This window comes from Sciurus carolinensis, chromosome 4, assembly GCF_902686445.1.
Source record: "Sciurus carolinensis chromosome 4, mSciCar1.2, whole genome shotgun sequence".
NCBI lineage: Eukaryota > Metazoa > Chordata > Mammalia > Rodentia > Sciuridae > Sciurus > Sciurus carolinensis.
This window is the reverse complement of record NC_062216.1, coordinates 51,093,646-51,119,881: the sequence shown is the minus strand read 5'-3', so window position 1 is coordinate 51,119,881 and position 26,236 is coordinate 51,093,646. Positions and strand designations below refer to the sequence as shown.

Genomic DNA, 26,236 nt, shown 5'->3' with positions numbered 1-26,236 from the left:
AGGTACTAGATGTTTCTTACTTTAAATGCAAAATTAAAATCACTATCACTCATATAACAGTATGTGCCTCAGGGCAACACAAAGATGTAAAAGACACAGCTGTTGACCTTCATGGTGTTTACAAATGTACAGATCAGAAAGTTATCTTTTCTTTGAAAGAATGGAATAAACATATACCAAGAGTTGAAATGTTATCTCCAAAACTATATAGGAATTGTGGTTTAGCAGTGATAACTTTCTTGATCTATATCATTTTTAAAGGTATGAGCTAAATAAATATTCATGTGGAAGGGTCTTTTTCTTCATTTGAAAGTTTTTCTTAAAAGCACTTGATTCAATCCTAATTTTGTACTGACCACCTTTTGTCCAGGTGCAGTGGTACAAACCTGTAAACTTATTCAGAAGGTTGAGGCAGGAGAATTATGAATTCAAGACCAGGCTAGGAAACAATGAAACTCTCTTATAAAAATACAATGATAAAGGTTGGGGATATAGCTCAGCTGGTAGAGTGCTTGTCTCACATGCACAAGACCCTGGGTTCAATCCCCAGCACCACAAAAAGGAAAAAAAAAAAAAAAAAAAAAAAACCACAATGATAATAAATAGACTACCATAATACCAGAAGAAAAATGTCATAGCATTATTATGCCTAATATACCATGACAATATGTTTGTTTCTTCAGAAAAGAAAAGTCATCACTAGGAGTCTTAACAGATGAGTACAGTGAACCCTTGGTATCTTCATGGTATTGGTTCCAGGACCTCCAACAGATACCACAATCCAAGAATGCTCAAAAGTGTCTTACATAAAATGACACCGTATTTGCTTTTAACTTTTGTACATCTTCCCATATACTTTAAAACATCTCTACATCACTTATCATACCTCACATAATGTAAACACTAAATGAATAGTTGTCATACAGTATTGTTTAAGAGAATAACAACAAGAAGAAAGTCTACATACTCAGTACAGATATAATTTTTTAAATGTTTCAATCTACAGTTAGTTGAATCTACAGATGCAGAACCTGAGAACACAGAAGGCTAATATATTAGCTCTTTTTGTTTATGCTGGGGTGAGGGGGTGGGGGCACTAAAGAAATAACATCCCAGGTAGATATATGTATAAAAATTTAAAAGTTAGGAGCATGGTGCCAACTTCAATATGCTAGAAGGTAAGGGTTAAGGAGACTATGGCAAGAGATGAAGTTGCATAAATGCTAAGAAGCCTGAACTCTGCCTGAACTCTGTCCAGAAGGCAATCAAAATCTACTGAACTTGAGGATTATAATCAAGGAGGACATGATATTTTAGAGAGAACTCAGATTACAGTAGAGTGGTAAGCTCTCAAAGTCTAGAACTAGAGTCAGCTAGAAGATATAAATTCCATGAGGGCAGAGATCTTTATCCATTTGGTTCAATGCTAGATCCCTAGCATGTGGAATAATTCTACTACATGTCAGATTATCATTACACGTTTATTGAATGATGGGGAACCACCCTGAAAGACAATTATAGTAGCCCAAGAAAAAAAAGATGAGGGTCTGAATTAAGGCAACTGGAGGGATAAAGACTTAGAAGGCACCACTAAACTTACTGAACAGCAGTGATTTCATATATTTTGCCTGTCAGTATTCAATGTCACCTTTCCTTCTACCAACAAAGTTCAGAGTCTTGGAGCTCAGGCTATAACAGGAGCTCACTTTTTGCAGCTAGGCATGGTGGCACATGCCTATAATCTCAGTTACTGGGGAGGCTGAGGCAGGAGAACCTCAAGTTGGAGGCCAGTCTGGGCAATTCACAAGACCTGGTCTCAAAACAAAAAATTAAAAAGGGCTGGAATGTAGCTCAATAGCAGAGCATTTGCCCTATACGTGTAAGGCCTGGGTTCAATCCCCATTGCCGCCAAAAAATACAGGTTGCCTTTGCAAACACAGTGACTTAGGCCTAAAGATGCCCTCGTGTAACTAAAAACAAGGATAAGCTTAGCATCTCTGCCTTCATCCTGTATTAGTCTTCAAGTCCCTCCTCAGTTCTGCATGTAGGCTTGTTAGTCATTTAAGGGATGTTCATCTAAAAACTAGTAATACGAGGTTTATAAGCCCTAAATTTACCTATCCCATCTCCCTTCAAGATTGAGACAAGATTTGTAGGGACATTTGACTGTCAGCTTTTATAGCATCAGACCCCTAAAGTAAATTCTAAAAGTCTCCAATCATTGCCCCCTTCTAGGACCAGACAGATAAATACCCTAAGCAACACAGGAAACTAACCCCCAACCCCTCAGCAATAAAGAAATTTCCCTGGAGCTACTAAACAGAACCAGAATTGAAATAATTACTCAGTCAGACCACAAATGGACCAAGACTGCTTAATTATGCATACCCAGAGCCCCTGTCCAAACCTAAAACTCCTGTCAAAGTATTCCTCTAGTTGAACCTAAAACCCTGTCAAAGACAGGGTTGAGGTATTGTATCTCACTTTGCTTTCCCAATATAGCCATTAGGATTAAAGTTCTTTTCCTGTTTTTCACCATTACCTTTTTTGCTTGGTTTTTGGTGCAAGTGGCCAGACTTGGTTTGTTGGGACCCCCAGAGGTAGGTATCTGGCCTAAGATTCTGGTAACAAGAACATAAAATCCCAAACATGATCGTCAGAGACAGAATGATGTGCCACCCCAAAATAGACTTCTTTGGCATATTTTGAGCTGGTTATTTTGAGAAACTGCAGACAGTAGAGTAACTCTGAAAAGCTGTCCTTCTGTAAAAGACACATCTCTAAAGGAAATTTACATTGGTAAAGTATCTTATCAGGAAGGGTGCTTATTACCCAAGAGATTTCTTAAATGTATAGCAAACAGTCATTGTTCACTATACATTTACTCCCTTCACCTGGCATTTACTCCATTCACCCTATAGACTGCACATGGTCACCTCCCTTCACCCACCACCAGTGTGACCCTTGGTCCCTTATCCCTTCACAAGACTAACAATATTACTGATTCTAAGCTACAAAAATGTCATAGAAAATTGTTCATAGTAAAAATATTAACTTGAAAGTATTTAATTTGCTTTCAGGACTATGAAGAGTTACTTTTCAACTCTACTGGGGTCAGAAAATTATTTAACATTTACCAAGTATTCAAAATATGTACAGTAAGCTACTGGGTGCTTAAAATGAAACAAATGATTTTAGCTTAGAGATAAAGAAATTCCTAATAAAAAGGCAGCAACATATGGTTAATCTTGGATGTTAGAAGATTTCCTTGAATAAGGACAATATATAAACATTTAGGGGAAGTCATTTAATTTCTCCTCTGCAAAAATAAGATTTGAATTTAAAGATGTCCTAAGACCTCTACAATTAAATTACACTTTATATCTATTTGAGAGTCTGAGTTTCTCTATTAAGAGGCCTTACCATTGTTTGAATGCTATTTTGAAAGTATTCCTCTTACTTTTTTATATCTCCAAGAAAATTTTAAGATTCTTACATGCCAGGAATAGTTCCTCAATTTCCTTGATTATTCTAATAAATTGATCTGCAGTTAGGTCAGAACAAAGTAACACCTACTGAAGGCTTACCAATTACCACTGTGCTATGCTATGTGCTGTCTAATAATATTTCTTATAATCTCTAAAATTGTGTACAAAATCATTATCCTATGAAGAAATTAAGGGCAGAGAGGTAAAATACTTTGCCAAAGTTCACACAAGGAGCTAAGTGGTAAAAACTGCCAACTCAGTCCAAATTCTATTCACAGTCTTAATGATGGTAACTGAATACCCAGGGATGTCCTCTTCTGGTTCAGGAAGTATATATTTTTCACTATTGTCCAGAAAAAGCAAGGTACAGAAATGGTTGCATTGCATACCTATGTTGAGGTTCTCTAAATCCTTCTACCCATCCTGGTTTCTTTCTCCCATATGATAAAAGGGGAAAGAAAGCTGACAGTGTGCAGCTTTTTAGGCATGCCAACCTAGATGTCAATAAATCAGATAAACTAGATTAGGAATGTTCAAAAACCTATAAAGAACTAATTTTTGTACTTAAAATATTCTCTAAACTCCTTGGAGTTCCCACTTATATATAACTCATTGCTAATTCCTTAGCTTATCCATTTAAATGAAAGAGGATGTACCTAGCATCCTGTTATAATCCCAGTGTTGAGAATAATACTTGGGACAAAGGCATTCAGTAGAAATCTGAATAAATGTCTGAAAATAGGCATATGATTTTTACGAATGTCTGAAAATAAGCACAGCATTTAAGATAATCAAAAGCAAAAAGTACAAAGTCAAAAGTAAAAGGAGATTCAGTCTTACAGAAACCTACTACTCAATGGGGTGTTTCATGGAATTGTGAAATACTTGAGAGGCTGTCAGAAATGCAAAGTCTTAGGCCTCACCAAGGACCTGAAATAGCATTTTAACAAGCTCCTCAAATGTCAATTTGAAAAACAGTACTTTATAACATGAGTTTAATTATATTAAAGCCATTAGTATGATTCCAAATATAAGCCAGGTCACTTTGGATGGGGTAAAATAGCTCTGTGACTTCATATTATATGCCCTAATTTTAAGCTTCTTCAAATAAAGAACCATTTTAACAACTTTTAACAAAGGAGGAATTCTGCTTATTTTTTGTTTATGAAGAAGTTTTTTGTTCTTTAATTGAGAAGAGAGAAATTGTTACTTTCAAATACTAAAAAAAAGGGCCCAAAGTAGGGTCAAAGGAATGTTGTTTAAATATTTTGCCTTTTCCAAATGTATATGACCAGAGGACATCCACCCTAATTTAAATAATGACAGAATACACGACAAATGCTTTTTAAACTACCTAGATGTCTATTTCTATATCTCGTTAACATTTATATATGTGTTCATGAAAATTTCCAATGATCTTCAGAATATCAAGGCAATATTTTGTGGGTAAATAATCTGATTTTTTTGTTTTGTTTTATTGAAAAAAGGAAGAGTCAGTACTACTTTCTGCTATTCATTTTTCAAAGTAAAAGGTTAAAAAGCCACCATGACCTTCTCAAGCTAAAAACAATATTTTAAAAAATTTCATAAAGATTTATAAATCTTAATGAATTTGGGGACTGAGGTACAATTACTATGCCTCTTTTACAGAAAGGAAACTGAGATTCATGGAAAGTTAAATGATTTAAAGATAAAATAATAGATAAATGGTGAGGCTGGGATCTGGGTTAACATTCTTATGTAAGCTCTTAAAGTATTCAGAATTAGTGCTGCAATCACTCTGAACATTAATACTGTAATCATTACATTACTGCACTAGTTTAACAAAATTTCATTTATCAAAACTTCAAATTAAATTTTTTTTTTCCATTTTGACCACTCCCCTAGCCTCTACGTTTAATAGCTATATAACCTTGGGCAAATCTCTATGATCCTGTTTCATCTATAAAAGAGACAATCTTTCTTAAAGGGTTGCTATGACCTAAATATAATATCTATTCAAAACTACTCAGGTTTTCAAATACTACACAACTAGCACTCAAAAAGACTGACAAGCCATAACATTTCCCCACCATCAGTAGAAAAGCAACAGGCCAGGTCTTTAATTTGGTAGGGGAATAGGGGCTTACGCAACAGAACAAACCTCCATCAATATAGATCATTACTTACACAAGATCTAGCAAAAAATACCTAGGTATTTCTGTAGGCACGTAACAGTTTTTTTAAAAAAATGTAAATTTCTGATTACCTATAAGAACTGCACATTTTTAAATAATCAAGGCTTAAAACAGCCCAGTAATTGATCAGAAGTTGTCCCTGGTCATGAAGTTGGAAGAATAAACTCCAATGACAATGAAAGAATAGAGTAAAAAATGGGTAATGAGTGGCACAGGACTATAATCCTGCTACTTAGGAGACTGAGGTAGGAGGAACACAAGCTCGAGGCTAGCCTGGGCAACGCGTCAACACCCAGTCTCAAACTAAAAAAACAAGAGTTGGGGCATAGCTCAATGGTAGAATACTGCCCTGACATATGTGAGGTCCTAGGTTAAATCCACAAAAAAGGGGGAAAAATGGGGGAGGGGAGGTGTAATGATTTTTCACTTATCAGATTGCTAAAGATCAAGAAGTTTACTCTCTGGACAAAGGGTTTGGGGCAATAGGTACTCTCATAGATTACTGAAGAATCTCTATGAAGAAAGGCTTAGAAATATCAAAATTACAAAGATATAACACTGACTCAAAAATTCCACTTCTAGAGACCTATGAGTGAGAAGATGTACAAATGAGGTTGTTTACTGCAGGTAAGTCTGTAAACATAAAAGATTGGAAACAAAAGTTTATTAACAGGTAATTAGTTTTATAAAATATATAATGATGAAGTACCACCAAGTTTATGTAGCAATATGGAATACTCTCAAATAAAATGATCATCTGTACACATACAATGTCTCTTTGGAAGATGCAAAAGAAACATAAAACTCACTGGCTGCCTCCCAAGAGGGAAACCAGGTAGCTGGTTAGGAATAGGAGTTAGAAGAATATTTTTCATGTAATACTCTTTGTGTACTTTTAAAATTTTACACCCTGATGAACATATTATCTATGGAGGAAACAAGTTTTTTTTAGTTTTTAAAAATACTACATGGGTAACCATAAATATTATCTTGAAAGAAGTAGCAAATGATACTTTTCAGCGGAGGTATTAAACACTTCTAAAAAACATCTGAAATGCTCTTCCTTTATTTAACCTAGAGGCTATAAACTGAAAAAATAAAGGTTCAGATCCTAAGTTTATTAAAAAAGTTAAAATTATAATTTTTAGATCAATCTAATTTCTATCATTAGAAATTCAAACCTGACAATTTCAATCTGAAAACAACATTTTCTGAGCATCTTAGAAAGTACATACAAAGACTAGTAACACATGATTAAATGGTTTAAAAGATGCATGTAACAAATGCTAAAGGAGAACTCAGGTTTTTAATGTTATCATTTTCATGCACTGTAGTCTTTCTCAAAAGGTAGCTTGATGTGGTTGAAGGAGTACTATTAGACTTGAAGGATGGGTTCTGGTTCCACTTACTCCCTTAACTAACCACACGACTGTGTGTAAGTAAAACTTGGCCATCACAGCACCATGATTGGCTACCTTACTACAAAAGTGTTATGTCAAGAGAAAATATGTGTGAAGGCAAAATTCTTTATAATATGAAATACCTTAGACAAATGACATTATCACCCAACAAGAAGTTTTAGGGGAAAAGATTTTATTTCCCTTTTTTCTAGGTTTATTCTGCTTAGCTGACATCATTAGACACAAAACTGTATTTCTATCAGCCTTCTTTCAAAGCTAATAGCTGATGAAGGTCAATCCACTTATAAAACACTCAAGGAGAGTAAAAATGGAAGTTTTTACTGAAAATTACATATATAAAATTCCAAACACCCAAAAGCAGATATTTAGCAGCAAACTAGTAATTGGAACTTGCACAGCACATTAACCAATGCTAAGTATTCTTATAATGGAGGGTTAATGAAAGCAACAGGAAGCCTAGGATGGCAGCATCAAGGACAGAAAGAGCCAATAACAAAAGTGACAACAGTTGTGGTCGGCATGCTATCTGTCTTTCAGCTTTCTTAAATGATATGCTTTCTCAATGTTCTAAGTTTAAAGATACTCGTTTAAAATCTTGATCGACTCTCATACAAGGAGAGGAACAAGTTCACCTTTGCCACCAAGTATCTTTCATCACCCTATAAAACAATTCTCAGATAATCTTTTTTCTGCTTTAAAAGACTAAATAAATAAATATATCCTGCTGGTTTAGAGGTTACCCTATCACACCTTAACCATAAGCTCAAAGAATGCACAGTATCAAATATAAAAGTTGTTCTAAAAATACCAAGCAAATAAAATGCAATGTTTGCTTGGGACAACAGTGACTTCAAAACCGAGATCTGAAAGTTGGTGATTTTTTAAAAATTCATATCCCTTAAACATTTCTATATTCCTAAAATGTTTTGCTTCTAGGCCTTTGTACATGCTGTTCCCTTTGTAAGAACCACATAGCTTCCCACTCCACCCATTTGCTTCCACTTCACTAACCTCTCACATGTGACTTCCTGTGAGATCCAAGAAATTTCCCTGGCCTCCCCTACCCCTGCTCTGTATTGCCAGGCATTCTGTGATAATTACAGAGACTGTGTCTCCTTCACTCAGGACTTACTCATTGTGCTGGCACCTGGAAGATGCTCAATGAATACTTGTAAAGCAACAGGACACTGCTAGATAAATGGGGATGCAGGGGGTGGAGGGGTGAAAAACAAGATCCTAAATTCACTAATAGGAGATAGGATAAAACAACAATACAACATAAAAAGGGCCATGACAGAGGTGTGTACAGGACAACAAGGACATGAAGAGAGACTCAGAGTAGGTTGGGTGATAAGGGAAGAAAGTGAAAGAGGATATGCCTGAACTAAATCTGTGAGGTTAAATAAGAGTTAATGGACAAAGAGAAGTAATGATCACTTCGGATAGAAGAAAAATACAAGAGCAAGAGAAATCGAGATAGACTTAAGAACTGTGAGGAATCTGATACGGTACAGTGGCTCTCAAACTTTAGGGTACATCAGAATTAGCTGGAGGGCTTATTAACATACAGGTTGCAGAGTCCCAACCCATTTCTGATTCAGTAAGCCATGGAATATGTATGACTTTAGAATCTGCATTTCATTATGGACTAGAGGACTCGCTTAGTGGTAAAGTGCTTGCCTTGCATACACAAGATCCTGGGTTCAGTCTCCGACACCACCAAAAAAACAAAAAGAATGCATTTCAAGCAAGTTTTCAGGGGTCACTACTGCTGGTACTGGTCCAGGACTACATTCTGAGAATCTCCGATTATAGTAGAACACAGATGGCACATGAAAAAGTAGCAATAAATAAATCTAGAGCAACTTGGTAGTGGGGACTACATATCATATATACTACACCACAGATTTGGCACTGAAAGATTTTAAGCAAATGAGTAAGATTAATTTTAGAAAGATGGTAATAAGTCGGATGTGGTGGTACATGCCTGTAATCCCAATGACTCAGGAGTCTGAGGTAGGAGGATCTCAAGTTCAAAGTCAGTCACAGTAACTTAGGGAGGCCTTAAGCAACTTAGAGAGACCCTGTTTCAAAATATAAAATAAAAAGGAATGGGGATACAGCTCAATGGTTAAGCACCCCTATGTTCAATCCCTGGTTAAAAAAAGAAAGAAAGAAAAAAGAGGGAGGAGGGGGAGGAGGGGGAGGGATAGGAGGAGGAGGAGGAGAAGGAGGGAAAGAAAGAAAAAAAGAAGGTAACAATTCTTAACATTTATTGAGCACTTTTTCACTATTAGAAGAATCTTATATATTCTGAACTGTCCAGTATACTAGCTATTAGCCATATGTGGCTGTTTCAATTGAATTATAGTTAAATAAAACTAAAAATTTAGCTCTTCAGTCAGCTAGCCACATTTCCAGAGCTCAGGAGCTAAAATTGGGCTAAGGTTACAAAAGTAGAGAGCACCAATAGAGAATATTCTCTCTTAGTACAAAGTTCTAATAGACAACACTAGAATACATTAACTCATTAAATCCTCACAACTTTGTTATGAGATAAGCACTGTATTATCCCCATTTTATAGAAGGAAACATGGTGAAGAAAGATTAAGCGAACCACCAAAGGTCTTAAAGCAAGTATTGCCAGCATGGGATGCAAACCAAAATGGTCTGGTTCTTGAACCTATGTTCTTATCCCTTCTTAGTAACATCATTCTTAGAAATAATATAGACTGGAGGGAGATGATAGTGGAATAAGAAAATCAATAAGAAAGATGTTGAAGTAAATCAGAAGAGAAATGATAAGGACCTAAGAGAATAGCAGCTGGAATGGAGACAAGGTTACTTAATAGAGATGTTTAAAAAGTATGAGAAAAAATTGGAGCCATACTAAAACTGAACCGAGAATATATACAAGTGCTGCTTGGAAGACAATGCCAAAATTTATTTTTAAGCATAAGTCAATGACATCTCTTGTATTACATTAAGAAATCAGAAGAACAAGTTAAGGGCAAATGATAAATTATACCTGTGTCATCATAAATGTGAAAGGATGGATATAAAACACTACATAGCAGGATATATAAGTCCAGATCTTAGAAGACAGATCTAGAATTAAGATATGAAATTAGAGTCATCAGTATACACTGAAGAGAGATCTAAAGATAATCCAGAAAGGTTGAAATAATAAAAAATGGATGAAAGCCAGGTGCAGTGCCGCACACCTGTAATCCCAGAGGCTCAGGAGGCTGAGGCAGGAGGATCATGAGTTCAACATCAGCCTCAGCAAAAGTGAGGCACTAAGCAACTCACTGAGACCTGTCTCTAAATAAAATAGAAAATAGGGTTGGGGATGTGGCTTAGTGGTCAAGTGCCCCTGAGTTCAATACCTGGTACCAAAAAAAAAAAAAAAAAAAAGGGTGACGAGCACCTTAGAGAATACCAATATGTAAGATACAGGCAAAAGATAAAAATGACAGTAAGTGGAAAAGGAATTATCAGAAAGATTGCAGGGAGAGGGATTCTTAACAAAGAATTATTCCAGAACTCAAGAAGAAAAGACTGGGCAACAAGTGCAAAATGCTGCTGAGAAGGCAGGTAAAATAAAACTGAAAACTGCCCAAAGAGCAGTTTCAAATAGTACTTTAGGGCCAAAAGAAAGAATGCAGTAGCTCTAGAATACAAACTTTCTTAAGTTTAAAAATGAAAGCAAGAAGAGTACAGAAAAGGATCTGGAAAGTGGTTTTGTTTGTTTTTACTCTGATGAAAGAGACTACACAGGGAAAGATGGCACAGTCAAAAGACTGGGAAATGAATATTCTTTATGAAACAGGGTGTCAAAGTACAAGAGAATAGGATCCTGCACATTAAAAAAAAAAAAAAAACAAAAAACAAAAAAACTAGCCTCTGACTTCTCTTACTGTTCTCTAAGAAGATAACAAGGGGGTAAAAATAAGCACAGCTGTGTTTGCGTTGGCATGAGAGGGGCATAAACTCAATGAGCTCATGGACTGATAAGATTCCATTTTCTACATGAAGGAGCATATGGGAGTATCTGCTCATTAGGAGAAAGACAAAAGGGTTAGAGCAAATACTTAAGAACTGACTACCTAGAGATAATATCCTTCAAGTAGAAGGAAGAAGCTGAAATTATAGGACATGAATCTGTAAGTGGTACCCCCACCACATGGTTGTATGACTTTCTCCAAAATGAAAAACAGTCTAATATAAGAGCAGGAAGGGGAAAATGTTGGCATAACTTCAAGGTAAGGGTTTGCTAACTGGATGCAGGAGTATTTGGAATTAACTAAGGATGAGCCATAAAGCCAAGGGATTAGAGGAACAGCTTAGAATAATAACCCCACCATACATACCAGGATCATGAAGGTAACTGTCTCCAACCTATATACTGTGTGAGACCTTGATGAGATAAAAATAGCAGGCCCAGAGAGAGAGAGATGATTAGCGAAGTTATGGTTAGGGAGTAAGATAAAATAGAACTCAGGTGTCCAGAAGTACAGTGTCATGGATCCAAAATGTGTTCATCAGAGAGGGTGTAAATATGTTATGTCTCTATCTGAATTTCAGTGACTAAGTAGTACCTGCTTTTTGTTCCCTGCTTCTCTCAGTCAGTTTCCACTTCAGAGATTTCGATTCCAATGATCACAGCAGTGGTTCTTAACTCTGGATACACATTAGACAGACATTCTTTAACACATACACACACACCCCTCTGAAACCTGGGTTCTACTGCTAGAGTCTAATTAATTGGTATTTATTTTTTAAAGCTCCTCAGGTGATTCTAAAGTGGACTTAAAGAGTCAAAAATCCTGCTTTAGAAAGAATGGGTTTAGCTTTATGTTACAGAATTAAAGAAAAACTGGTATGAAAAGAAATTAGGTAAATAAGGCAGGAAAATGATGAAATAGGATATAAACAAGAAATCAAATATTTAAAGATACCCAGAAGAGAAAAACTGGGAAACCACTCAAGAACAGAATCACATTCAATGCACATAGCAATGTTCCTAATAGTTCTTCTATAAGTTCTATAGAACCCCGAAGTTAAATCTTCACTGGAGCCAAAGATGAGAATAATAAGAAAAAAGAAACTTATACTTTACAAAGCTAAAAGAACTGAAAACCACACTTAGCAGCAGCTCTCAAGGTCAACTGCAGTTCACAATTCCCTGGAGGAAAAAGCAGCCTATAACACAGGCTTGATAACATGTCTACACATATGAAATCCACCTGTCCTGCACATAGGTGTCCACTGTCTTCTTTCAGACAGTAAAATATTTCATACAAACTTTTTATTTTTTCAGTTCCCAGACTTTTCCTACATCCATTAATTTCTCATCAATACCAGTAAATCTTTTTTTAAAAAATCACTTGGTAATTTTACAAATAACAATCCTCAAACTCAGCCTTTATTTGCTAGGATTATAATCAACTTCTAAGTTTTACAACAAAGCAGAAATTGTATAAAGATGAATGCTAGGATGAGCATGGTGGAGCATGCCTGTAATCCCAGAGGCTGGGGAGGCTGAAGCAGGAGGATTGTGAGTTCGGAGCCTGCCTCAGAAACTTAGCGAGACCCTGTCTCTAAATAAAATATAAAAAGAGCCGGGGATATGGCCAAGTGGTTAAGCCCCCTGGTGCGTGCGCGCGTGTGTGCGCACACACACACACACACACACACACACACACAGATGAATGCTAGTCAAAAAAGACTAATAAAAACAAAAATTATTTGATTTAAAAAAAATTTTTTTTGTAATTGTAGATTGACAGCATACCTTTATTTTATTTGTTCATTTTTATGTGGTGCTAAGGATCAAACCCAGAGCCTCACACAAGCTAGACAAGCACTCTGACGCTGAGCTACAGCCTCAACCCCCGAAATTATTTGTTGTCTGCTATCTTCCCTATATGATTTGTTTACTGGTAATACTATATATCTCTCAAACTCCACCCAGATATTAAGTATATACACAGAGCACTAGATTACACACTCTTAGTCTACTCATATTTAATGCCTCTTTGATAAAAATTACTTTGTTAATTAGCAGAAATTCTTGTGTACTTTGCTATTTCTATCTCAGTCTCAAGAATTTTAAATTCTGACCAATTTTCCAAGTGACTCAGAAGTCATCTGTGTTGCAGACATACTGAAAATTAGACTTATTTTTAAGTGGACAGTTTTTTAAAACTCAAGGAGCACTTTCTCTTGCATCAAGATAACTCAACATGTTCTTCTAATACTAATCTAAAAACAGGAAAATGTCAAGTTCCTCTAATTTGAACCAAAAGAAAAAGGTTTTTTTTTTTTTTTTAAAAGAGAAAGAAATGGTTTCGACTCTTTAACAAGAATGTATAGCTATTTTCAAACACTAAAACAGGCAGATTTACGTACTATGTTTTACAAAATCATCAAAATTCTCTAGACCAGAGTTTATTCTATGGTTTCCATTAAGGGAGAAAGTTCTAACCACATTTAATTTATACCAATTGCTTTTCCATAATATAAAATAGTACTATAGCATAGTGAAAAAAAGAATATAATCAAGATAGACTTGATCAATTCACCCAGATGTTATCAACTAGATGTGCCACTGGACAAGACACATCTCTTTGGTTCTCAGTTTCCCTGGTTGTGAAGTTAAGATTAAAATCACTGTGATTTCAAGATTGCTACTGGCTCAAAATTCTACAAAATGCAGAGCATTCTTTTTTCCCTAAGAATTTATCTATACTTTGTAAATATAATATAATTCAACTATGAAATATTCTTTCAATCAACATTACAGCCAGGTTTATATTTTTAGTTTGCACCTCTTCCCAATTGCTGTTATAAACTATTTTGACCCAGAAGAACATTCTGCAAATCTAAATGCTATATTACTGTAATCACTATGCTTAATTTTAACACTTAACAAAATAGTACCATACCACAAACTACTACTTCACCTGTTCCCTAATAAAATTGAAAGTAATTCTTTGGTCTTAAATTTACAGAGTTAGTACAGAGCTGATGAAAGCCATCTGTTGGGAACTCTGACTTTCCTGTCAAAGGGAAAAAAAAAAAAACAGAAGGAACAGCCTTCATTTTCCTGGGAACCAGCTGCAGCTGAATCAGTCCTAATCCTGCTCCAGCTGGGACAAGCAGAAGGGTGAAGTTGCTACTGGTCTAATTCATCTGCTCAAATCCTTTGTGAAATGACTCCACCTCTGAGTAGCCAACTGGTAAACAATTTTACCAGAATGAAGCTCTTAACAATTTCCATATATATAAAACACATTTATTTCTTTTCAAGATTGTAAATCAGAACATGAAAGTATTCATTATTTTAATTTTAAAAAACATTCTGTAGTTCAGTAGGAAAAAAAAAATTAGTTCTATTTTAACCAGCAAACTTGACACCCAGATTCAATCTTCTCACATAGGTAACAACCAAGTCAAGTGTAGAAATATATTTTCTTCAAAATATTTTTAAATAGAGAAAAAAAATCTAAAAGATGTCACTAAGATTCTTAAACATCAGGTCTGAAATAATATAAATTGTTTCCCCAAATTCCTCGTACAGCTCCTATTATCTATCTGCTTTCACAGTATTTAAGGTAAGGATAATGCAAAGAAGTAGTACTGGTCGATATGTCCAGAATGAATTCAATAAAAAAACAGGCAGCAAGAAGAAGAAATTTAATGGATCTTGCATTTTCTTTACATTCATTTTCAATTTGGTTTTTAATGAGAAGCTATGATGAAAATATATTATTAAAATCTATTAAATAGTTATTATATAAATATTATACCTATAAAACTTAACCATGTAGAGTTCCTTTGAAACTTTAATAAGAAAATACATGTTAAAACACTCAGAACAGTGAACTCATTAGTCCTTAACAAGTGTTACCTATAGTTTTATATAAGCAACTATTTATATTCCCTTAGTCTCTAGATAAAGTCAGAGGGGGAAAAAAAAAAAAGAGGCCACAATATTTAGATCTTTTAGATCTCTATTTGTAAAGAATTTGTGGACTCTATAAATATAAGATAAATGAATAGGTTATGAACCACGGTTGGTATAAAAGTTTTATTAATAATGGCTAACCCAGACTTCAATAGCTCAAGTTTTCTTCCAGGGTGTGTCATAGGCTGAAAATTACCAAAAATCACTGAACTCGTAGGCTAACCAGAAGATCAAAAAGTACCTGTACATTTGATTATTTTTAAACAAAGGTAGCTTAAGTATATTTAAGTAATTATAAGAAATATTTAAACAAATACTGACTACAAACATCTCCACCTGAGTTATTTTTAAATGAGCTTTTTTTTAAAAAAGAACAAGTCTGCTGAGACAAATTCCAAACCACATTTACAATTAATCCCAGTCAATGACCTTTTAGTGATTTTTATGGAGTCACAAAAAAATGGTTTAAATGATGATGTAAGATAAAAATACATTACATTAAAAAATTGAGAACACTGTGTTTCAATCTTGAAGTTACAAAATCTACATTACCAACATCACTGCATCCTCATCATTTTTTAGCATCTTTTATTTTCAAGATTTTTTGCTTTTAATTTTTTTGTTTTTCTTTTTTTTTTTTTTTTTTTTTGGTACCAGTGATTGAACCCAGGGGCCCTTAACCACCAAGTCACATCTGCAGCCCTTTTTTATATTTTATTAGAGACAGGGTCTTGCTGAGTTGCTTAGAGCCTTGCTAAGTTGCTGAGGCTGGGTTTGAACTCCTGATCCACCCGCCTCAGCCACTTGAGCGGTTGGATTACAGGCATACACCACAGTACCTGGCTTCTTTTTATTTTTTAAGTGAACAATCAGTCCACACATTCCCTAATTTAATAGCATGGACAACTCCTATTCACTGCGCTTTTAATTATGTATCCTAACAGTATATCTGAAATTGAAATTACCAAGCTTAAATTTATAAACAATTTTCTTACATAATTCCACTACTCTAACATATAAAAACGTGACACAATTTTACCATAAAGGTCATTTCCAAAACGCTAAATGAAAACTTTACCTTTTACTCTCAGTAACTTGAAAGCATATCCCATTCTCATTAACTTTACCTTAAAAATTTAATTTCCTGTCAAATCCTCACTGAAACTTATGAATTTAAAAGACATACTCCAAGCGGACCACAAACTGGCAATCCCAGCGACTCAGAAGGCTGAGGCAGGAGGATCACAAGTGCAAAGACAGCCTCAGCAATTTAGTGATACCCTATTTCCAAAAAAAAAAAAGCTAGGGATGGGGACGTGCTCAGTGTTTAAAGACCCCTGGTGTCAAAAATAAAAACATTCTAGTAAAAAAAAACTAAATAATTTGGACTCAACTCGACTAAGAGATGATTATTTTAAGATAAAACATAGTAGAAGTTAAGAGATGTATCACTTAATCTATTCCAGATTACCTGGCTGGGTAATAACCTAAACAAAAATATTGGACATCAATACCTACTTTTCTCTTTCCAAGAGAACATTTTAGTAAATTATAATTCTGTTCCACAGAATAATATTTTAACGATTTAGATGATTACCACAAAAGCATTCTTTTGTATTTTCTGGACTTAATAATATGGAACATAAGCCATATATATATATATTATATATATGTTATATAATATATATATATATATATATATATCTCCAAGTAAATCATTCTGAGTGTGTAAAATGAAGGCACAGTTTGAAATCAAGTCAAAAATCATTTCTTAAAGGAATACAAATCCTTCCAAGACCAATGTCTAAAGAAAAATTTTTAAATAAACTATCACAATCTTAAATAATATTAAGTGTGGAGGCGCATGCCTGAAATCCCAGCAACTCCAGGGCTAAGACCAGAGGATATTAAATTGGAGGCAAGCCTTAGCAACTGAAACCCCACTGCAAATTTTTTTTAAAAGGCTGGAAACATGACTCAGTGGTAAAACACCCCAGGTTCAATCCCCAATATGGCGGTGCGGGGTGGGGGTGGGGGGCTAGTCCCCAAAACAGCTATTATTTTTCAAAGATTAATGCCTCAATGTTAAGAGAAAATAATACTGAATGTCTTATTAATTATCTTTGATAAACTAAAATGGGGTTCCCAAATGTATTTCCTATCTGTATTCTATCTGCCTTAATCACCCAAAGGACCTAAATCCTAAAAGCACTACTCATGGTAGGCATTCAAATTTTGTTGAATAACGAATATATGAAATAAACGAACAAATTCTCTTATAGTAATATCTATATTTCAAAAAGAAATTTATAAGAAGTTGCTATGTAGCAATTTGTTACACTATCTTCCTCACCTAAATCCCATAACTCAAGAAAAACAGTATTTTGCCCAAATTAAAGCACTCTATTACAGTCATATGACCAATCCCCAAATGACAAACCAGAAAACTTTAGCAACAATTGAAATGAAAATTAGTAAGCACAGAAATCATCTTCAAGAAAAAAATAAAATGTCACATAGATGAAAATTATGTATTCTGAACCTTGCGTATATAAGACTAGATTATTAATCTGTTCCAGATTACCTGGCTGGGTAATAACCTAAACAAAAATATTGGACATCAATACCTACTTTTCTCTTTCCAAGAGAACATTTTAGTAAATTATAATTCTGTTCCAAAATTCTACTCCACAGAATAACATTTTAACGATTTAGATGATTACCACAAAAGCATTTTTTTCTATTTTCTGGACTTAATAATATGGAACATAAACCATATATATATATATATATACACATACATATACATATATATATATATACATATACATATACCTAAACATAACATAACATAACATAAACCATATATATATATGGTAAATCAGGGACCATGTGCCTAGGGCTTAATACCAGTTTTAATTTCAGAGGTTTTGGAATGTATCCCCTGTGGACAAGGGGGAACTACTGCATAGTATTAAATTAATGTCTTGCATACAGTAAACTAACTCACCATAAGCTACCATACCCTAAAACTAGTTCATAAATTCCCCATATAACATGATAAAACTTTTAAATCACAGTATACCACAAATTCTCTTCACTACTTTTCAATGTAACACTAAACTTCAAGTGACTTTACAACACCTCTGGAGAATATTTTCTACACATTCTCCCCCTAAAGAACAAACACTACTTACTTAGTTTCTGAAAATCTAACATACAATTAGTTCCCTTCCAAAGGTTAGTAACACAATAATGAACAGTTAGAACAGATTCAGGAAACAGTAAAGAGAAACTTACTCAGGTCACTCCATATAGTCCTTGAATTTCATCTCTTACCCAACAGCTGACCAGGCCAATAGATACATTAGCATTCCAGAGAAAATAAAGTCATATCAGTTTCAAGCAGAATGCCTGGCTCACAGTAGGTGTTCAATAACTATTTATTGGATTAATGAATGCCTAAAAGTGAAACTACTTCTGGCCTATACCTTCCTTTTTCCATCACTGTCAAATACACTCCAGTTTTTTTCTTTAGTTTTTTTCTGTTGAGACTATATAGGTTCATAACCACAAGTCAATAAATTCCTCATAGGAACTAATTAGGTAGTTTCAAGGAGAGGAAGGAAAGTAATCAAAATAACAATAAAAGGAACAAATATATAACCAGTTCAAAGGAGAAATAATTCCCCCCTAGAGTTCACTGTATTATGATTCTGAATGTGGGTTTTTCATAGTTTTGGGGAAAGTCACCCAGGAAATTCAATACTGCAAATAAGATTTCATTTAAAAAATAGAACAGATCTCATAAACTCTAATTTCATAGTTATTATCATAAAATCCAATGAGATCAGTACACAAAGAAGTCTACTCAAAGAAACTCAATCTTCCCAAATGTATACTCCAAATTTTGTAGCTTCAGTAAACTACACTACATATTTGAGCTATGTAGCCATACAGGTATTCCTAACCAAAGTTTAATAAACAAGATCTCTACTGAATTAAACCTTTTTTTAATGCAAAGATACTGTGCAATGGCCTCAGCAAAGGTCCTCAGCTCCACTGCAAAATGAGGATTTTAAGATGGTTCTCAAGGTCACTTCCAAAACTGAAGTACTATTCTGTATTGTACCAAATTGACTATCTGTTAAAAATATGCACTCCTGACATTTTAATTATAACTAATATTTTTTAAAATTAAAACATCTGGGGCTGGTGTTATAACTCAGTGGTGGAGCTCCTGCCTAGCATGTGTGAGACCCTGGGTTCAAACCCTGATAGACAGATAAGAGTTATACATATATATAAATATATATATATATATATAAAACTATATAAATATACAGATAATGTGTATTTAAATAAATAAATATTTAAATACATAATTCAAGCAAGGGAAATTATTACAGAAGCAAATATCCAGGTATTCTAACAAGAATTTATAATACCCAATTTATAGCTATGGCACTGAATTCATCTAACTATAAATTATTTCCTGTTTCCATGCGGTACACCTGTTAGATCATCTGATAACAGTTATATGAATCTAATTATATTTTAATTACAGCCACATGTTCAAGAAATAGTTCTTTCATCTGAGAATTTTTACAGTACTGAACTACAGTACTACAGTACTGAACTACAAAAGAGTAACTACTTATCCACCTTGAATTTTAAATATACTCTCTTAAAATGCTCAAATGACAAAATCATTTTATGAATGGGATTCTCTGCCAATTTATGACTCTGAGAATCTGTTTAAATGTAACACAGATTGAATATCCCTTATCCAAAATACAGGGGACCAGAAGTTTTTCAAATTTCAGATTGTTTTTTGGATTTTGGAATATGTGCAGATTCATTACCAGTTTAGCATCCTTTATCCAAAAATCCATAATCTGAAATACTCCAAAGTCTGAAACTTCATAACACTTTGAAACAGTAAGCTTCAGAGCATTTACCTGGTGCTCAAAAAGATCTGAACATGGGAACATTTTGGATTTTCAGATTATAGATACTCAACCTATAAAAGTATGCTCTTTTCAAAGTTCACAGGAAAAAATGAACCCTAAAACAGATCTCTAAGAATTTCACTGAAGAACAGTATTATTTATTTTCAATTGCCATTTGAACAAAAATCTATATTCAGTGGGATATTAATAACTGCAATAAATTTAGATCAAATCTCAGAATACTTTCAAATACACACAATCTTTCATTCTAGAAGTAGCTTAATGATCTTGAGCAAAACAAAGATTACTAATATACACAAAGGTGCAACAACTTATAACACTATCAATCGCCAAAGAACATTTCAGAGCAGCTAAAATACTAGTTCAATATAGAAGATAGCAACTAATAAAATTCTCTGAATCCCCACACATCTATTTAAGGGCCAACATTTACTGTTAAAAAGACATAATCTTTTTTTTTTTTTTTTTTTTTTTTTGAGGTGGGGCTTACTGGGTATTGAACTCAGAGGCCTTCCACCACTGAGCCACATCCCCAGCCCTACTTTGTATTTTATTTAGAAACAGGGTCTCATTGAGTTGCTTAGTGCCTCACTTTTGCTGAGTCTGGCTTTGAACTCATGATCCTCCTGCCTCAGCCTCCTGAGCTGCTAGGATTACAGGTATGAGCACCCAGCAAAAAAAGACATACTTTCAACCATACAAAATAACAGCATAACCTAACTCAATAGAGTAAGGTATACCATAGGGCAGCAAAATTCCCAACTCTCTGGAACCTTTCTAATTCAGGATACTGTAGTCCTGTCCCATGTAAGTATAGCTGTCATAAATAATAATGTTTAGGACATCACCAAAACCATATTACATGGCAGAAAGCTAGAATGCTTTATAATAAGAATTGTTAAATTTGCTTAGCTCATGCTATGGGTCATGAGAATTCATCTCATTACTATCTAGTGACAACTTAAAATGGAAAAAAGAAAAGAAATAAAAGGGTTAAGAATCATCTGCTGCTTCTAAATTCCTATCTCCAGCACCGAGTGCGCATCAACTTCCAACAGTAAGGTACTGTAAGAATCTTTTTACTCAAAAGTTTTAAAGTATCTTTTTACTCAAAAGTTTTAAAGTTGTGCTGGGCATGGTGGCACATAACTGTAATCCTACTTAAGAGGCTGAGACAGGAGCATCGCAAGTTCAAGGCCAGCCTGGACAACTTAGTGATACCCTTCCTCAAAATAAAAAGGTCTGCTCAATGGCAAAAACACCCTCCGTTCAATCCCAGTACCAAAAAAGGAAGAGGAAAAAAAAAAAAGTTTTAAAGCTACATGCCACTTTTTAATTTTAATATAAATATGTTCTTTAAGGTAGACCAACACTTTACACTGTAAATCTTAGGTTTCAAATACTTCAAAGTACCAAACCAAATAGCATCTATTAAGTTCTCACAAACAGAACTTACTAATAAAAAACAGAAGGATTACCCCACAAAAGTCCCACAAACACAAAACTTGAATTAACTTCAGAATTCCTGGAAATGTGAATTTGTGACATCCTGTAACATGAGCTCTATGAACAGTGATGCATATACCTTTCTTACCTTATCCTTTTCATGTGGAAGCAGTGACACCGGAGGTAAACAAGAAAGAGACTCACAACTCTCTTTCCCATCAGCATTAGTTGCTTTAGTGTTGAGTCGATAAAGAGGTCCATCTTTAAGGAGTCTGCCATGACCAATGGCACGTTTGATAGCCAATCTGAACTGCTGGTGAAAGCCAGAGGCAGCACTGCCTCCAAATAATGCAGACACATCCTTCTGACCTTTCAAAAAGCGTTCAATACTTTTCAAAGTTGAGCCACCAGACTCTGCCAAGCCCTCAAATGCCCGTTTGATTAGTTTATTCCAATCCACATTTTGCTTATTATCCAATTTCCCATGGTTTCGAGGTTTAGGAAGTGCTATTCGCCCAGGATTATCAGGATCTTTATAGGAATTGAGTCCTTTGTTTGAAACTTTTAAAATGGTTCCATCTTTAACACTCAACTCCAATTGTTCTAAAACAGTTTTCCGATCCAAGCCATGGGATGAAGACACTGCATTGCATATCCTTTCTTCTGAAGGACGTTGTTTCTGCTTCTTCACTTTTTTGATGGCCTCCAAAATCCACTCGGTATACAGCGGGTTAGCGAGTTTTACCATGGTGAAGGATTCTGTATATCCATAGAGTCGTTATCCCTTATCCTGATGCTGAGTAAGTGTTACAACATGGAAAACAAGATTCTCGGAGGCTGGGAACCAGTTAACCATAGCATACAAGTTTTCTGGCTGAGTCCTTCCTCTTTTCACAAAACAGAATGCATTCCCACTTTTACTTTAGAAACCAAGACAGCTGGTTATTTGAAATGTCTTCAAACTTCCCGCTAACTTTCTCAATAGCACCACACATGGATTTCTTCATAAAGTTGTAAGGATTCCATACATCTCATTCCCAGCTTCAGAGCAAAAATGTGCATCTTATGCCTGAAAAACAAACAAAACAATGTTAATTTGCTATCGAGGTCCATTCTATAAATACGCTATAATTGAAATGTTGGAATCTTTTAAAGCAAATAGCAAAGTGTTTAACATTCCAAAACAATTATGTAAGTAAATTATTGGAATAAAGAGAGAAAAAAAAGAGAGAGAGATGAGTAATTAGGACACAATGAGAAAACAAATGGGATGTTCTATGAATGACCTTAGGCTACAACTAACCAGAGGAGTGATAGCTATCCTGTACTCCGTCATCTCTGCTCACCAGTCTATGAATTTCAACTCTTCCTTGACATCTTTCCCCAAGAAACTATTCAGCACTTCAACAAGTATCTGGATTAGTAGAAAGAATCCTGTAATGAAAGTAAGAGTAAATCTTTCATCTTTCAAAATTCCAGACATTCAAAGTAGATAAAAACAGTCAAATAAGATAGGCAGAAAACTACTAAGAAAAATTTAACTACTTCAGATATTAAAAGAAATAAGAAACGCAAGTTTCACAGATCAAGTTCAAAAGTACAGTATTACCTTAAGCAAAACTTAAAATTACCTAGTATGAAAGTGCTTTAAGAATTTTAAAATAATCCACTTCCATCCAAATTTTAAGAAATACATGCTGATAGTGACCCAAACTAAGATACTAATATTCACATGCTAGAGGAACTAACAACTGCAGAACTGTTTATAAGCCATCTATAGAGAAACTAGAAATGAGAAAAGCCCAGAATCACAGGTGACAAATGCAAATACTACATATCAAATGTATAGTACAGAAAAAAACATTGACTATTTGTGGATCAAGAAAGAAATGGATCTAATAAAAATATGAATTCAAGATTGCCATCTCAAAATGAACATTAATGAGTAAAACCAAAAACATACAAATAGACTACCTCTCTGGGTCAAGGTCAATATTCTGTTACAAAGGAATCTAGCAAACGGGCAGTTTTTTAAAATCACTAAAATAATGAATTATGAACCTAAATGTCTTCTTTGCCCCTAATCTGAAGTTTAACTTTCTTAAGTGTTTTTTAGTACTTCTGCTCTTATTCTGAGGGGCATCTACATACATTACAAGGAAAACAACAGTAGAAAAATAGCTCCTGCAGCAAATATTCTTAATAGTAACATTAAAATCAAAAGGAAAGCCGGGCTCTGTGGCACACGCCTGTAATCCCAGGTGCTGGGGAAGCCAAATCAAGAGGATCCCAAGTTCAAGGCCAACCTCAGCAACTTGGCAAGGCGTTCAGCAGCTCAATGAGACCCTGTCTCAAAATAAAAATAAAAGGGCTGGGGATGTAGCTCAGGGGTAAATTGACCCTGGTTTAAATCTCCAGTTTAAAAAAAAGAAAACATTAGGAAAGAGATAGCACTATTAACTATTTGATAAGAAAGCAAAGGCTGAAACAAAACATTCAAACCTGTGCCAAGGTTTTACTTTAAAATTAGCTGACTAAAAAGATATCCCCTGAGAGACCTATTTTTATTTTGGTAAAAGTCTCAAAAGGATAAAAATCACCGTCTTATAACTCCAAGAAAGTTCATTATATACATATTAACGCTAAGCTAAACAAGAAGCTACAACCTGAGTTTAAGACGCTGAAAACGTCCTAATGATGAGGCTCTCAGGTAAAAGAATGAATGACAGCGACTCATTGTCTCTCCGGCCGATACTTTCATCAGTCTCTAGGTCTGTAGAAAGTAAGTAAAATACTGTGCTGGATCCTTAACTCTCAGAAAGTACACCGGCGGCTAGAAAGCATACGCAACTGGCTTGCAACTGGCTTTCGATAGTCCTTCCCGGTCCTCAATCCCCACCCCCAAACACATCTTCGCGCTCTCTTTTTAAAGAGCAAGAAACTTTAAAAACTTGAAACAGCACAACCCTACAGTTTGCCAATGGGCTGCTTCGCCGTCACCATTAGATGGAAACAGAACCCCAGGAATAAGTTAACAATGAAATCACGTGGAGTTAAGAGCACTGTATCCCCTGTTCCCAGATTTTTCAAATACTGAGCTCCACAGAGGCGGGCTAAAAGGAGGTGTGAGGGGCGCGCAGGCAGCCGCGAGAGCCTGACAGGTCGGGAAGCTCGGGTCCAGAACCGCCGAGGGTTGACAGGCAGCCTGCCGCCTCCCCTCCGGCGCCGGGGCTGACAGCCCGACAGACACAACACCACACGTGCTGCCTCCTCCGCACCACAACACCCGCCAGCCTGTCACCCCACTTGCCGCCTCGGCCCGGCTGTGGTCTCCGCGCACAGGCCAGGGTGGAGAGTGCGCGCCCAGGAGCGCGGGCAGAGGGGCTGCGCCGGCCAGGAGGCGGCGACCGGCCGGGCGCAGGTGGGACCGGGCAGTGGGCGCGCCCCGAGGGAGAACGGGCTCCTAGCACAGCCCAGCCCGAGGCTCCGCGGCCTGGCCACTCGCCGCCCGCCCACCCGCCGGTTCCCGGGGCTGGGACCCGCCGCGGGGATTGGGGCGTCGGGCCGCCAGCGCAGGGCGGGCCGGCGGCGCGCGGGCCTGGCGGGGGAAGCCGGGCGCCGGCCGGGCGCGAGGGGGCGGCCACGGCGCCCCGGCCCGAGGCCTGGCGCAGAGCAGCGGGAGGCGGCGCAGGCCGCGGCGGGGCCTGCAGCAGCCCGCCGACCCCGCGAGGCGGTGGAGCGAGCCCGGAGTGGCTTAGCTTCGGGTTCGGAGGCCAGGGAAGGTCGGGGTTGGTCCTTCGTCTACTTACCGGAGGGGAAGAGAGCCGGGATCCCGGGGCCCCGGGCCGGACCGCGGAGATGCCCCAAACTGACACGGCCGCCATCTTGGAGACAGTGAGCTCCGGCCGGGGGGAGGGGAGGCGAGGCAGTGGAACAGCCGCGGGGGGAGGGGAAGCGTCGCGAGGGAACGGCTGCCTCGGGGAGGGAGCGGGAACAGCCTGGGCGGGAGGCGAGTGGGGTGGGGAGGAGGACGCGAGAGCGCGGGCGGGGGGCGGCCTAAGAGCGGGAAGAGCTGGCCGGAGCGCCGGGAAAGGCCGGAGGGCGGGGCGGGACAGGAGGGAAGAGCCGGCCGGGTGGGTCACGTGGGGCCGGTACAAAAGGCCAAAGCCAAAGTGGGAGGAGGACTTGATGGGGCTGGAGGCCAACGCTGGGGGCTCCTTCTCGCCTTTCTCACGGGCTTAGGCTTGGGAGATACCAAAGAAAGGAGATGGCGTATCCCCATTACAGAGCTAGAGAAACTGAGGGTTGGCGCATGGGTGGGGTGGCTTCCGTAAGGCACGGAAATCCGGTAGCTAGGCGGTATCGGAACTCTTGGTGGCGTCTGTGTTTACAGTTCGAAAATCCTCCCTCCCCGCCAATCGCCTGCACCCTCACTTCTACAGTGACTCTCCCAGAACCCGGGGTTGGGCGTAGGGGCCCGCGAGGAAATCACTTCCCTTCCACCCTTCCCTTTCTGTTCTCTTCATCACCCAGACAGTTCACCCCTAGTGGAGGAAAGGATATGTGCAATGAGAAGGGGTAGAAACTTAAGACACCCATGTCACTTCACAACAGTGACTGCATTTGTCCTTCCCACGACAGCAGAGAAAGTTGGTAGACCTTACTAGAACCATTTCTATAGGAAACTGCAGACATGGCTCGTGTGACTTGCACAAGGTCACACAGTGAGTACGGGACACACACCTAAATATGGAGCCCA

At 36.9% G+C, this 26,236-nt stretch overlaps 1 protein-coding gene across 4 annotated transcripts in view; it reads right to left on the bottom strand.

Annotated features, from left to right (window-relative positions):
* Kat6a (lysine acetyltransferase 6A) overlaps window positions 1-25,440 on the bottom strand; it is a 95,880-nt gene extending 70,440 nt beyond the window's left edge. For 2 of the 4 annotated variants that reach the window (XM_047549115.1, XM_047549118.1), the window contains exons 1-3: window positions 25,287-25,378; window positions 22,781-22,911; window positions 21,626-22,546 (exon numbers count right to left, since the gene is read on the bottom strand). In XM_047549115.1, coding sequence (XP_047405071.1) covers window positions 21,626-22,225 — 600 coding nt within the window. In that variant the 5' untranslated portion in view covers window positions 22,226-22,546; window positions 22,781-22,911; window positions 25,287-25,378. Of the gene's footprint in view, window positions 1-21,625; window positions 22,547-22,780; window positions 22,912-25,286 lie in introns of all 4 variants that reach the window. The other 2 variants (XM_047549117.1, XM_047549116.1) reach the window with 2 other exon arrangements.
* Window positions 25,441-26,236: the final 796 nt, after the last annotated feature.